This window comes from Tympanuchus pallidicinctus, unplaced genomic scaffold, assembly GCF_026119805.1.
Source record: "Tympanuchus pallidicinctus isolate F22 unplaced genomic scaffold, pur_lepc_1.0 scaffold3, whole genome shotgun sequence".
Taxonomy (NCBI): Eukaryota; Metazoa; Chordata; class Aves; order Galliformes; family Phasianidae; genus Tympanuchus; species Tympanuchus pallidicinctus.
This window is the reverse complement of record NW_026294747.1, coordinates 52,506,225-52,519,156: the sequence shown is the minus strand read 5'-3', so window position 1 is coordinate 52,519,156 and position 12,932 is coordinate 52,506,225. Positions and strand designations below refer to the sequence as shown.

Genomic DNA, 12,932 nt, shown 5'->3' with positions numbered 1-12,932 from the left:
AACTTGCACACAAGCTTCTTGCTTTTTCCCCTAGAAATTCCTGTAGATTCTAGATTTCTCTAGAGATTCCTCTAGAATACTTCCCAACTCCAAATTTCAGTAGTCCAAGGAACCAAGCATGAAATATTACTCCCTGCATTCATATGTCACTGTGTGGGAACCAAGTGCAAAGCACAACAGGGACTAAACCTTCCAGAGGGAAAAAAAAAAAACATTTGTGCTCCATTTTGCTGTGTTTTGAGCTGTCGGCCTTTCAGTCAAAACACTCCTGATGACAACTGTGGCAGGCAGTCAATTTGGAAAGGACACAAAACTGCTCTTCTCTTCACCATTGTGACAGGTCAGAGCTTGTCAACTTGACAGGTCATTTGCAAACACAGTTGGAGACCTCAATGAAAATTCTCAGGTACAGATAATAGCAGCTGTTGCACAGTGAGCTCATGAAGTCAACTGTGTACAGTCCAGCCTGCCTCAGCACAACAGATAAAAACACTTCATGCTTGAAACAAGAACATGCATTTATTGCAAAGAGCAAGTTACACCAAATGTCACACCACAGCTCAAGTCACTTCCTGCCCCTAATATGGACTAATGCCCTCTGCTCACCCAGGGCCTGAGGGAACGGCATGGAGCTGTCAGATCAGCTGGGGGTCAGGGAAAGGCTGTGTCCCAGAGGGCAGTGGGCATGGAACTGCCTGCCAGGGCAGCAGGCACAGCCCTGAGCGCCAGAGCTCAGGGAGCACTGAGATGCTGCTCTCAGACATCAGGTTGGGGTTGGGTGGCTCCGTGTGGACTTAGGAGCTGGACTCGATTCTTGTGGGTCCCTTCCAGCTCAGCATATCCTGTGATTCTAATTTTCTCCAGAAATTATTTAGAAAAAAAATAATAACCTTTTTTATTTGTAAGAATCTTGAGCCACTGACCAGCCAGCTAAGGGACTAGAGAATACTCTCAGTCTTTCCCTTTCCTTAAACTTCTTGGTACTGAGGTTAAAACGTAGCTTGAGTTCAGCATTAGCCCCCAGATACAAGGCAGAAGAAAGAAAGATGGGAAAGGGTACAATGAAATGAAAGGAATACGAGAGAAAAGAAAACGGCTTTCCATAAAAAATGAGATGGGATGAAATTCCTGGAGCTCCATTAGTAAACATCTCTGAAGTCTACTGGAAAAAGTTCACACTTTACCTTCACTTCCAGTGACTGCTCTGTATCACACTTACAGACTATACTTAAGTCAATTATTTAAAACTGTGCTTTTCAAACTATTTAGGCAATGCATCATGACTGCAGGGATTGTAGAAAATGCAAGCAAAAGGGTTCTGTGTCTCATTACAGCTCATGTACAGATTGCTTCATAGGTTATGATTTATTGTTCAAAACTGAACTTTATGAGCAGTTACAGATAAATACGTCTAACTTCTTGCTACAGTAAAAAGCTGTATGCGAAGTCAATGAGAAAATACAACCTCAGTAACAGGAACACTAAAACAAATCCTAAATTGTCACAGAAAGTGAGAGTGGGGGTGTCTTCTACAAACAGAAAAGGTACCCAATGTTACTGAAGCTATCTGTGCATCAGTGTCCTGTCTACACAGATCATATGACAACATCAGTTCATTTCAAGGGGTACAAGAAAGAAAAAAGTAATGTTTGCAAACCACTTAGATGCTGCAAATTTAGTATAAGCAGAAGAACTCAGCAAAGAACTAGTAGTTCTGTATTCAGACTTGAATTTGCATTCGACCACATGCTGAACATGTAACACAGCAGAGTGACAAGCGGCTCATTGAGAAGACTTCTCCAGTAGAGGAGAACAAAAGGGAGGGCAAGAGAAAAGGAGGAGAATCTGATCATGTTATAACAGACATCTAAAAATGCTGTCAGACTAAGAAGCCATATAAAGATTTTTCCATACATCTTCATTCTGTTTTTCCTTTTTTAAAAATTCACTATTAAGTGCATGATGAGCCTGTCACAATTTTGATCTACTATTAAGTGTTACAAACAAGCAATACAGCACATAACTGTGTTCCAGGAAAGCAGTAAGGAACACATACAACACTTTATAAAATCTATTCATGTTTCAGCATCACCAAATTCATAACTTAACTGTCTTTTCATTTAGATAACAGGCTATAAGAGTTCCATATGGTAGAACAGAATAAATGTTTCAATGCATTGATTGATTTTGCCAACTACAAAGGATGTTCTTCACCATACAGCATCTGATACTGTTACCATTTTTAGATTGAAAATACTATTATTGGACAATTTATATGTATATATAAGGTATGGCTTTACTGTTGAGTAACCTTGCTTACAAACAGCAACTTCTACGACTCCACATAACACAACCATAACATTTTCACACTGTTTCTATACAGCACCTTTACCATTTATTGTCTAAAAGTAGGCTGAAGTGTGCACAAGTAATTATCTCAGAGCTTCAATTACAAAATCAAATGCTTGGATAAAGTTCAAAGGAAGGAAAAAAACTTCTAAAATTAATCCATGATTTATAATGGGGAAGGGTATGGGGGGAAAGAGATGGACTCTGATAATACATCTGCTAGGTTTTTCGATCAGGAAACTTTCGTACATTTCTGACGCTATAATAAGCATCGTCTTGACTTTAATTAAGCACATATAAAAATTAATAATTTTATCTTTGGAGAATTATCCCCAAGTGATGTCAAGTAGAAAATAAAAACCAAAGGCTTCATTTAATCCACCTACTCCAGGGTTCAATTTCACCCACAATGTGTAACTGGAATTGCAAGCAGATTTAAAGAGACCACAAGAAAGAAGAAACTCACCATTCTAACTACTTCAGGGTAAGTCTGCTCTGTCAAACAGCCTCTGCTTATTGTAATGTAGTCGACCAGTTCATTAAGAGTGGAGCGCTTGTATTCTTTCATTTTAAGGTCTGAAAGCGTGTCCATGAAGTCAAAAATGACACAGCACTGTTGAAGTTTCTTTAGGAACAGTTCAGGCTGCTCTGAAGATGGAACGTCTATGAAACAAGAAAGGAAATCTTTGTGAGTCTGGCATCTCTTTATATGAAACAGGATTTATTTTTGAACACCAATTCCAAAGAAAAGCATCATTCAAATACTTGTCATAAAACAGAGCTCTGATTAACAAATGGACCCCTTATAGGAACTGTTACTACTTTGTGTTTGAGGTCCTGAACAGTTTGTTGTAGTAGTAAGTTATTTGCTGTTAAGAAAATACAGTTCACAAAAGAAGTACAGACATAAGTGGAAAACACAAATGCAAAAGCACTCAAGACTTAATTTTACAGTATATCACTACTTTTACTGCATTTGAGATATGCCACTGTTAACTTGCACACCAAAAAAGGATGAAAGAACTGTTAGATTGATCAAGCTTGATTAATTTCTACTTCCAAAAATACTGTCACTTATAACTTTATACGAATAGATATGAAATACAGTAAGACTGAATTTGTGCAAACAAAATTTCAGAATTATTACTTCCACATGAACTCTTTCCATAGCAAAATCAACTATAATTCTATTAAAACAGTAAGGATACATTGCTGGGTTACAAACACATAATATGCATTAATACACAAAATAGTAACAAGTACTTGCCCAGTACAGAAAGTAGAATGTACTACTTATTATTTTTCCTTTGTCAACTTCTTAGTGGCTTGGTTAGTTTTCCAAGTGCATCAAAAGAATGCACAGACAGCCTAGTTTATCCAGTGTTCATGTACACGAGGCTAAGAAAAGTAGAAAAGCTGCATGAATGACATGCCTATTTTTATTCTGAAAGATGCCTTCAAACAAGAGAATGCTTCACTTCCTTTGATCTCCCTTTTTTCTTTTTTTTTTGTTTGTTTTTCAGGCACAAACGATCCGTTAGGAAATGGCCTTGTAAGCAATAATCCAATATGCAAATGGAAAACTTTGCTAATTTCGACTAGAAAAACTTAAATAGCAGAGAATTGATGTTTATTTCTTAAAACTTGGACATACCAGTATAAAAGCTAACCTAAGATGGAAATTCTTATCCTTAATACATGACTGAGTATGTCTTGCCAAGGAATACTTGGTAAACACTGGATGCTGTTAACAGTTTTACTGCAGTTTTAAGGAGAGTAGCTTTAACAAATCTGTTCAAATTTAAACCACATGCATAACAGAACTAGAATTACTGAAAAGCATAAAGAATACTTTTGGATGGTGATACAAATAAATACGCTACACACTTTATGACCTGACATCAAATACATTTACTCAACCTTCTTCGATGGTCGGCAACATCATTATGGCAGGATCCAACAACTATCAAACCGTACCCCACAGGTCAACTGAGTTGTTTGCAAAGTTTAATTGACAAAACCACGTTGTATGTACTAATCACCTACTTCTAAGGAGGCAACCTCTGCAACAGCTGCATCCAAGGTAAATTAAGTGGGAAAAAGTGGTATAGTTTTAACGCTGCACTTCATATCATCCTTTTAATTGTTCATCCCACAATTCCACAGGTTTCACTCATCTATGGAACAGAAGATGGAAGAAATGTGGCCCTGCAGAACTGCAACAGGGAGAGCAATGCAGGAAAAGAAAACCCAAATGCTTCTTGAAGTCTAGAGGTAACAAAACCAGGCCACTCTGAAGTCATTGCACTGGCTGGATGTCACACACATTCAAATGCCTCACAGCAGACTGTACTGAAATCCGTGTCACAGAAAGCCATCAGCCCTTGGTCGTCACAAAGGAGACCACTTCTGTTAGTGCTCTTCCTAAGGCAGGAGCCAGTCTGAAGTCTATGAGGAGACAAAGGGCCTGAGAAATCTAAGCCTTTTTTGAGATCAAACATGTTACTGCTTTCTTGATTGCTCTCAAACGATACAAAAGAGGAAAATGGACTTCAGAATTCACTGTTACCAGCAATCAATCGACAATTAACTGATAAGCAATTTCTTCCTGGAGACAGTCTGTAAACTCAAACTAAAAAAATAAAAAAAAAAAAGAGAGAAATAATGCTCTTAAGAAGCAACCAATTGCACTTATGTCCTATTCTAACTTGCACTCTTCTTTACACAAATCCAGTACATAACTTTACAACATGTAAATGGTATCAATAAAATCTATGATGTTACATAAACATAATGGGTTTTTGTTTGCATTGTCCTACATGGCTTGCCTGCATTTACTTTGGCTGACAAGTATATCCCAGTCAATGGCAAACACAGGCTGAAAACAAACCAGAATCCATTACGAATTTCAATCCAATGTCATTATAACCAGACTCCAGTGACTCAGAACTACATTAATTTTAATGCAGTGTCAGCATTAAATTAAAAAAAATACATATTGAAGTATTAAAACATCTAATAAAGGCTTACTTTTATTTTCAACAAAGTATCTGGAGGTGTGGGAAAGAAAGGAAAAATATAATTAAGTTCATCTTAAGAAAAGTTACTGTAGAATGCTACACGAATTTCATGCCAGCCTTAACTGTGTCAGCAACGAGGCAAACTGTATGGGCAAACTTGTCAAAACAAAAAAGAGAAAAACTCCAAACTTGTTCTGGTCACGTCTGCTTTTCTTTATGATACAAACTGGTAATCACAGTGCAAAGTAAAATTGCAAGAAGTATCGTGCTTTGATAACAGGTAACATCCAATGCCTATGTTTTTCTACTTGGAACCAGGAAATCTCCAAGCAGAAATGACACATAACATAATAACACCAGTATTCTATGTTCACAAGCCTCCCTCTGCGACTACATCACCAGTTGGTCTGGGTTCTTTTTGTTTTAGAAGGGTTTTATTGGTGTTTTCCCTAATCTCCTAATGCCTCTCTGACAGATGTACAGACCTTACTGAAAGACAGCTGCCAGCCTCACATGCCCATTACTGGTACTCTGGTACAGAAGCTATCCAGCCCCACAGCAGAGCTCAACGTATGGACTTAACATAACGACTTCAGGTGCAGCTCATTACAAATGCTCACAACCAGCCGATGTAAAACAGCAAAGCTCTTTCAAACCTCTTTCTTAGTTCTCAGCAGACAGATACTGTGAGGTTCCAGTGCATTTTGCAGTGACTTACTCTTGTGCTAGCACGCAACACTAACATACTGAAATATACTAGACTTCAAGCTTACCACTGTAACCACTTTTACCTGAAGGAACAGAAAGTTGAGTAAGTTCAGTAAATTTCTTTGTAAAAATACCTTTATGTATAGAATAAAATCAAAATGATACCAATGAGTTGTACATACGATTTCAATCCAATGCACAGGAGAACATACATTTATCAAAAAGCAAAACTTAAAGACAGATAAATTGAACTCACTTTCAGAAAAAGCTCTTTCCTACAACTTAATTTTCATGCTGAAAAGCTTCTCAGTTTTCTTTCTAGACACTTCTACATAGAACAGAGCTTGTGAAGTACACTGAACGTTCACAGATTCAAAGGAAACTGGCTCAAATGACAGTGACTAATAATAAATCTGAACAATTAAAAAAATAAAATCGGAGCCTTTAAGAAAGTGTTTTACAAAGTGATCTGAAAAACTGACAAAAAGAAACATACATTTTTCAGACATGAACCTTGTTACTACAACAACTCCAATACAAGATCTAAGTGACAGCGCAGTTTAGTTTCCCTCTTAATATCCTTTTTCCAAAATAATCCTAATCCAACCAGCCCATCCCTTCTCCTCAATCACCTCTGCAGTCTCTGCCTTCTGATTTCTTTACCAAATGAAGAAAGAAATGTCTGGAAGCATCCTTTGACTGCAATCTTCTAATGTACACATATGTTAAAAAAAAAAGTTCATATTACATTCATATTTTAATAAAATATTATTTACAAGGAACTGATTAAAAAATCATGGAGAAGTAAAATGATGCATCTGTCTAGCAAAGCTGCATCCAAAGAACTGAACTATGGTACTGAACATACTCATCACAATGGTGGTGAAAAATGAAGGAGAGGTACTGAACACCTGGAGCATCTCCCTGTTCCACTTCAGGCTGTACTTTTGCAATGAATTATTGCTGCAAATAAAAAAGTGAAGACAACAAGGTGGGGAATTAATAAGCAAGTACTGCAGCTGCAAGGGAAAGTCAGACCAAAGACAGATGAGGGCGTAGAATTAAACAAGATAAATGCTGCAGATTACATATAAGATGTTAAGTAAAAACACAGCACGTCCACAAATGCTACCCTGCACCCACGTATGTATTATCAGAAAATGTATTCATTTTAAAAATATACATTTATAAACAGAGAGTGGTGACACACTGGAACAGGCTGCCCAAGGAGGCTGTGGATGCCCCATCCCTGCAGGCATTCAAGGCCAGGCTGGATGTGGTTCTGGGCAGCCTGGTCTGGTGGTTGGCTGCCATGCACATAGCAGGGGGTTGAAACTCGATGACTGTTGTGGTCCTTTTCAACCCAGGCTATTCTATGATTCTATATGAAATATCAAAATGTTCTAGGTGTAACTCTCACTCCCAGTAGATTACTTTTGGTAGCACATACCTCTGGACACTATGAAGCTTTCATTCTGTAACAAGTAAACTTTCTCTTTTTCATTCAAATAAAACTTGGAAAGCTGAATTTAGAAGACCTCCTGTCTTCTCTGAAGAGATCACTTTAAGATAAGGTCTACCAAAATCAAGCCCAAACCTCCAGCTAACCAAAGATCCTGTCATATATACACCTGGCATACATTGGCCACATTTCTATACGCTACTTTTCACCATGGAATTCTGGTCCTGCAGATGCCAAGCAGTACAAATGTTTTTTTCTTACACACATTTCTTAAGAAAAGTAATCACTCTGCTGATTACATTCATTTAATTTTCATGGCTGGCTGTCAATATTATGAATGCTTCGTGAAGTCAGTAATAATTCATTTATAATAGGGGCTTTTTTTCCAAAGCTGTTTCCCCAGTCCGTTCTTTATGCTTAATAATTACAGAGGCAAGGCAGCAGCTGGGCACCGTGTTCCACATACAGAAAGTCTAACCAATTGTAACACTGTGTACACTGCAACAAATGCAGTGCCACAAGCTCAAGATTACTTTCATGAGTGAAGACACAGAAGAAGAAAAGCACAACACTAACACACTGTTTGCAGCACATGCACAACACTGATAGGCACTGATGGTCTTACTGAGGCTTTCAGCATTTACTGAGACAAGCAGTCTGAAAGCAGCTTCAATCTACAGGTAGTATTTGAAGTGCCTTGAATGTGCATGGGACAACATTACAAGCTCTGGGAGATAATTCTTACAGATGCCATATACACTGCCAAAATTTTATATACATTTTTTAACATATTAATCAATATTCAGCCTCATGCATTTAAATATGTAGGCTTAGTAGGCTACACAGATGAATGGTTGCTGTTTCTTTCTTTACAGGACTGTGGACTAAAATCAAGCTGACAATAAGAAGAATAGCAATAAAAGGTATTTATGGAACTTCCATTAAATGTTTTGCTTACTTCCACAACAAGCATGGTACATGCTGCTATTCAAGCCTCTTCACATCCACCAATGCAGCTCAGTGCAGAGCTATGGTAGGACTGGATGAAAAGATGTCTCTAGGCTACACCTTGTCTATCTGTGATCAGCACATGCTCCTCCCACCACTCATTATGCCAATGATGGCTGTGCTGTGGCCACCCTTCAACTTGGAAGCGGACCACAACTGTAAGCTCAGTTGTCAAAGCTATTGACAAAGCAGAGCCAAATACTACTACATCTGCACTTGTTGCAAAAGGACAGCATTGGTGGACACATGCACTGAAGATGTGCCACTCTGAAGTAAGCAGAGACCTTTCAAAGTGCTCTAGGTACTACAAGTCTGTGTACTCTTACGCATCACTAAATTAACATGATGAAACAATTATGAAGCAGTGTTGCATGAAACATTTCAGATAATAATATGTAATCGAGGAAATATTTGGTGGACAGAATTCAGAACACATGAGCACCTAATGGAAAACGATCTTATCAGGATATTCAGGTACACCAAATTGCTGTTCTAGGTCCCACAGAAACTCAGTGACTCACAAGATACTCAGTATGTAATAACCCTCACACTGTTACTAATAATCACCATGCAGCAGGAACCATGCCTCTTCATAATCATGTAGCAATGCCTTCTTCCTGTAGTAAGCTGACAACATGTTTCAACACCTTCTCATTAGTTCGGCAATGAATGGGAAGTTTGGACTAGCAAAGTAATCCAAGACAGTCAGAGTATGCCTACAACTACATTTGAGCCAAAACCAATCCTGGTCAAAGAAGACAGCAAAGTACAGAAAAGGATTCAAGTGACACCAGTTCTAGAGAAAAAATTGATGATAGAAGAGGAATTCTACCAAAAAATTTCAAAAGAGATAGAGGAATGGCAAAGCAACTTGTAAGTATTAAGAGAAAGGAAGTGAGCAAGAAGCCAAAGGTGGCAGAGCAAGAACAAAATACTAATAGGCCAAGAGAGAAAAGAAATGAGGTAGCATATGAGCTACAGCCTTGGAAAAGACAGAAGAGGTTGTGTAGGGAATAGGTAATGCAATTAATGGAGCAGAATATTCCAAAAGAAAAGCAGGAGCTCGAAGTGTTAAAGCAAAACACAATGAATGAATTAATGGGTAGGGGCTGGATGTGATTAAGCAACCACATATCTCCACGTTCCTGCCACTGTGACATCTTTAACAAGCTCACTGCACTACTTGCATTAAGTTCATCTCGACATTAAATTAACGCTTATTAAGCCCCAAGCTGATCACAGGTTTTGTGGGCTGCTTTCTGTCTCTCCCCATTTTTAATGGAATTTCAAAACCAACGGTTTTATTTATTTATTTTTAACAGGGGTGAAAAGGCCTGGCAAAAAACACATGGTCTTTCAATTTCCTACATTGAATACGTGGCATAAAATCCCCAAATAAGACAAAAATATTTTGCTGAAACACCAAGAATCACTGAGGCCAATTTTCCTGAGCTGCCTCAAGTTTCTTTTACGCTGGCTCAGAAAGTTCATGCTAGTTGTGTTAAGTAGATTATTACCAAACTGCACTTTCCAAGTAGAAGCAAACCTTCATCTAGAAAAGTCAAAGTTGCTGGCTCTGCTGAACTATTACCAGAGAGAGCAGCTCTCCATGGCTGTCCTGCCACATGACAACATCAAATGGAGGTATTAAAGAAATCGTCAGGAGTTTGCCACACACCTGCCCAGCCTTCCATGACTAGATAAGGAGGACATCGCTGCTTCACTTTGAATTCTTCGCCAAAAGAAATGAAAAAAAACCCATAGGATGGATTTTAAAGTATTCTTAAAAACAAAAACTATACACTCTTCAACTTCTGTTTTCTACATGTATGTAAAAATGAATGTATGTTCACCTCCAAAATGTTTTGGTTTTTTTTTTTCATTTTAGGCACCAGGGCACCAGCCTGTTGATTCATGCAGCTATGTTTGTTCTTCCAGCTGCTTCTCAGAGAGCTGCAGTTTAAATTAAGTAGAGCAGCACACCTCTGTTCAAATATATAGAGTTTAAACTCAGTATGTTTAAACAGCAAAAGGTATAGCAAGTACAAAATAAGCTGAACTTAGCAACAAAATGCTTTCTAATTACTCAGCTTCTCTACCCTCAATGGTATAACAAATACCTGAGACAGGAGCACAGTATAAACAAACATGAAACTCATTTTCTCAGATAACAGAGGTAGAGCAAAGCTGCACGACAGTAACAATATGCTCCACTGGGTCACCCTGCTCCCGCTGTATTTTTTCCTTCAAAATCAGGAAAGAGTCCTTCAGGCTGTTCTCTTTTTAATTGCCCAACTTGTTCTTAGGACCACCACTCTCCACCCCTTTCCTAGAGCTTTTAGCACAGCACTGGTGCTCCAAAGGGCAATCCAGACAATCCGGAATTAGATCTTGGCTAATTGTTTCCCTTTTGCCATGCTATAAATGTCTCACCCAGTACTTTGTTAATTTTAGGAAAAGTGATGGTCAATGCTGCAGCTGCAACTTTCTAAGTTTTTTGGGGTTTTTTTGCACGTTTTATTAATGACAAATATCAGAAAACGGCAGGATTAGACTCTTCTAACCAACAGCTCAAGATCTCTAGGATCCTCGGACAGCAAAAGAATAAGAAAAGAAGCCACACAAAACTGTATAAGTTCCAGGCTATTTAGGAACACCTGTGCAAAAAAAAAAATGATTGCCTGCTGCTGACCTAAGACAGAGGAATCCTTAAGAGGATTATTGTCTTCCTTTGTTAAGATTCTTATCAGATCACAATTTTTTTTTCCTATATGACATGAGAAGCTTTTGTTCTATAATGATTACTGAATATAAAACAAGTCACAGCCATCTTAACTTCCACTCTAACTGTAGCCACAAGACAACCTGGGGTTTGCATGGGAATTCATTTGGTACATTAAGTACATATTGTAATCACAATAAAGCTACACAGCTGTACATGCTATTCCATTTTATGCGTCTTTTAAGAGTGCAAAAATTGTACCTGGTTTACTAATTGCCCTGAAACTGCTCTGGGTTCAAATAAAAATATGCAATACTCACTTGACTCAAGCTGTAGAGTTTCTCTATGGCATGTAGATGCTTTAAAAACAAACAAAACATTGAACCACGAGCAGAGGAAACTCAAAACATAACTTAAACCCAAATGAGCTGCTTTATACTGAGCTAATGCATTACACCTGAAGTCACAGGAGTATATTCTCCAGTGAAAAATATGATTAAGTGAGAGCTATCCTCTACATTCATTCTGCTGCACAAGAGCTCAGGCTTGTATTTTAAAGCATCCACATTTATTAAATGTTTATGAAATGTTAAATAATAAACATACATGTAAAAATATCATATTATATTACTCTACTTACACATTTAGAAGAGTTTAATTGTAGCCTGAAAATGTAACCTCCATTCTCTTCTCATTTGGTAGCATCAATTTAGCCAAGAGCACTAATTTAGCACTAATTTAGTCTCACAGTATTTTTTCCAGCCATCAGACTGCCCATCATGTGCTTGGGCTCTCATTCTCTCCATAGAGGGAGCAATGTGTGTAATGGAAGAGGAACTTTATTGAACTGCACGTGTGTAAGATGTTGTGCAGGTTTGTGTAAGAAAATGATCAGACTCAATAAGCAGCCTTCAAAGCCATGACGGAAGATGCAGAAACAAACTAAGAATTTATTCTGTAGTATTCAAAAGGGCCCTTCTGAAAGCCCCACTTCTCACACAGGTTCCCTCTTTCTTGCTGAAGCTCCAACACAACAGAAGAGAAAAATCATCATGTTAAGCCTTAATTATTCATTTGTTATCTTTTAAACACCAGTTTTAGCCTCTACAGGCATAAGTTTTAGGTTCTTTGAGATCAGAGCCTACACCACCAACTGTATCCAATGCAGCGCCAAAAGCACATGAAAGCTGCAGAGGGAGATGAGCCTGTGGCAGCAAATCCCTGCAGGAAGGCCAGCTACAGAGCCCTCTGCTTGTCTGCACTTCCTCAGCACTGAGAACACAGCCTCATTACATCCCATCTGAGCTGCAACAAAGCACAGGAAAACCTGAAGGCTTGTCCTGATCTCTCTGCCAACCATGAAACCAGAAAGCATTACACTTCAAAACGCTACCTGAAGGCTTTTCATACATAAGCAATCCATACAGTCTACTTGTCAAGAAAGGAGGTTACCACATCATTCCTTTTCAAGATATTTTTCTTGCATAATCTTGTTAAGACTACACCAGCTACCCTTCAAGCTCAGACATCTGTAAGGCTCAGAATGTGTTACTGAATATCAAACTGGTAAGAACAAATACTACACTTGATCTTAGCCAAAAGGCTGAGAAGCCAGTGTGCTCTTGCAGCTCAGAAAGCAAATGGTATCCTGGACTCCATCAGA

At 38.3% G+C, this 12,932-nt stretch overlaps 1 protein-coding gene and 1 pseudogene across 5 annotated transcripts in view; both read right to left on the bottom strand.

Moving 5' to 3' along the window:
• The window catches only part of PPP2R5E (protein phosphatase 2 regulatory subunit B'epsilon), a 70,817-nt gene that overhangs the window by 27,434 nt on the left and 30,451 nt on the right, over nucleotides 1–12,932 (bottom strand). For all 5 annotated transcript variants that reach the window (XM_052696784.1, XM_052696783.1, XM_052696785.1 and 2 more), the window contains one exon: nucleotides 2,816–3,012. In XM_052696784.1, coding sequence (XP_052552744.1) covers nucleotides 2,816–3,012 — 197 coding nt within the window. The remainder of the gene's footprint in view (nucleotides 1–2,815; nucleotides 3,013–12,932) is intronic.
• On the bottom strand, nucleotides 12,712–12,884 carry LOC128087449 (uncharacterized; annotated as a pseudogene).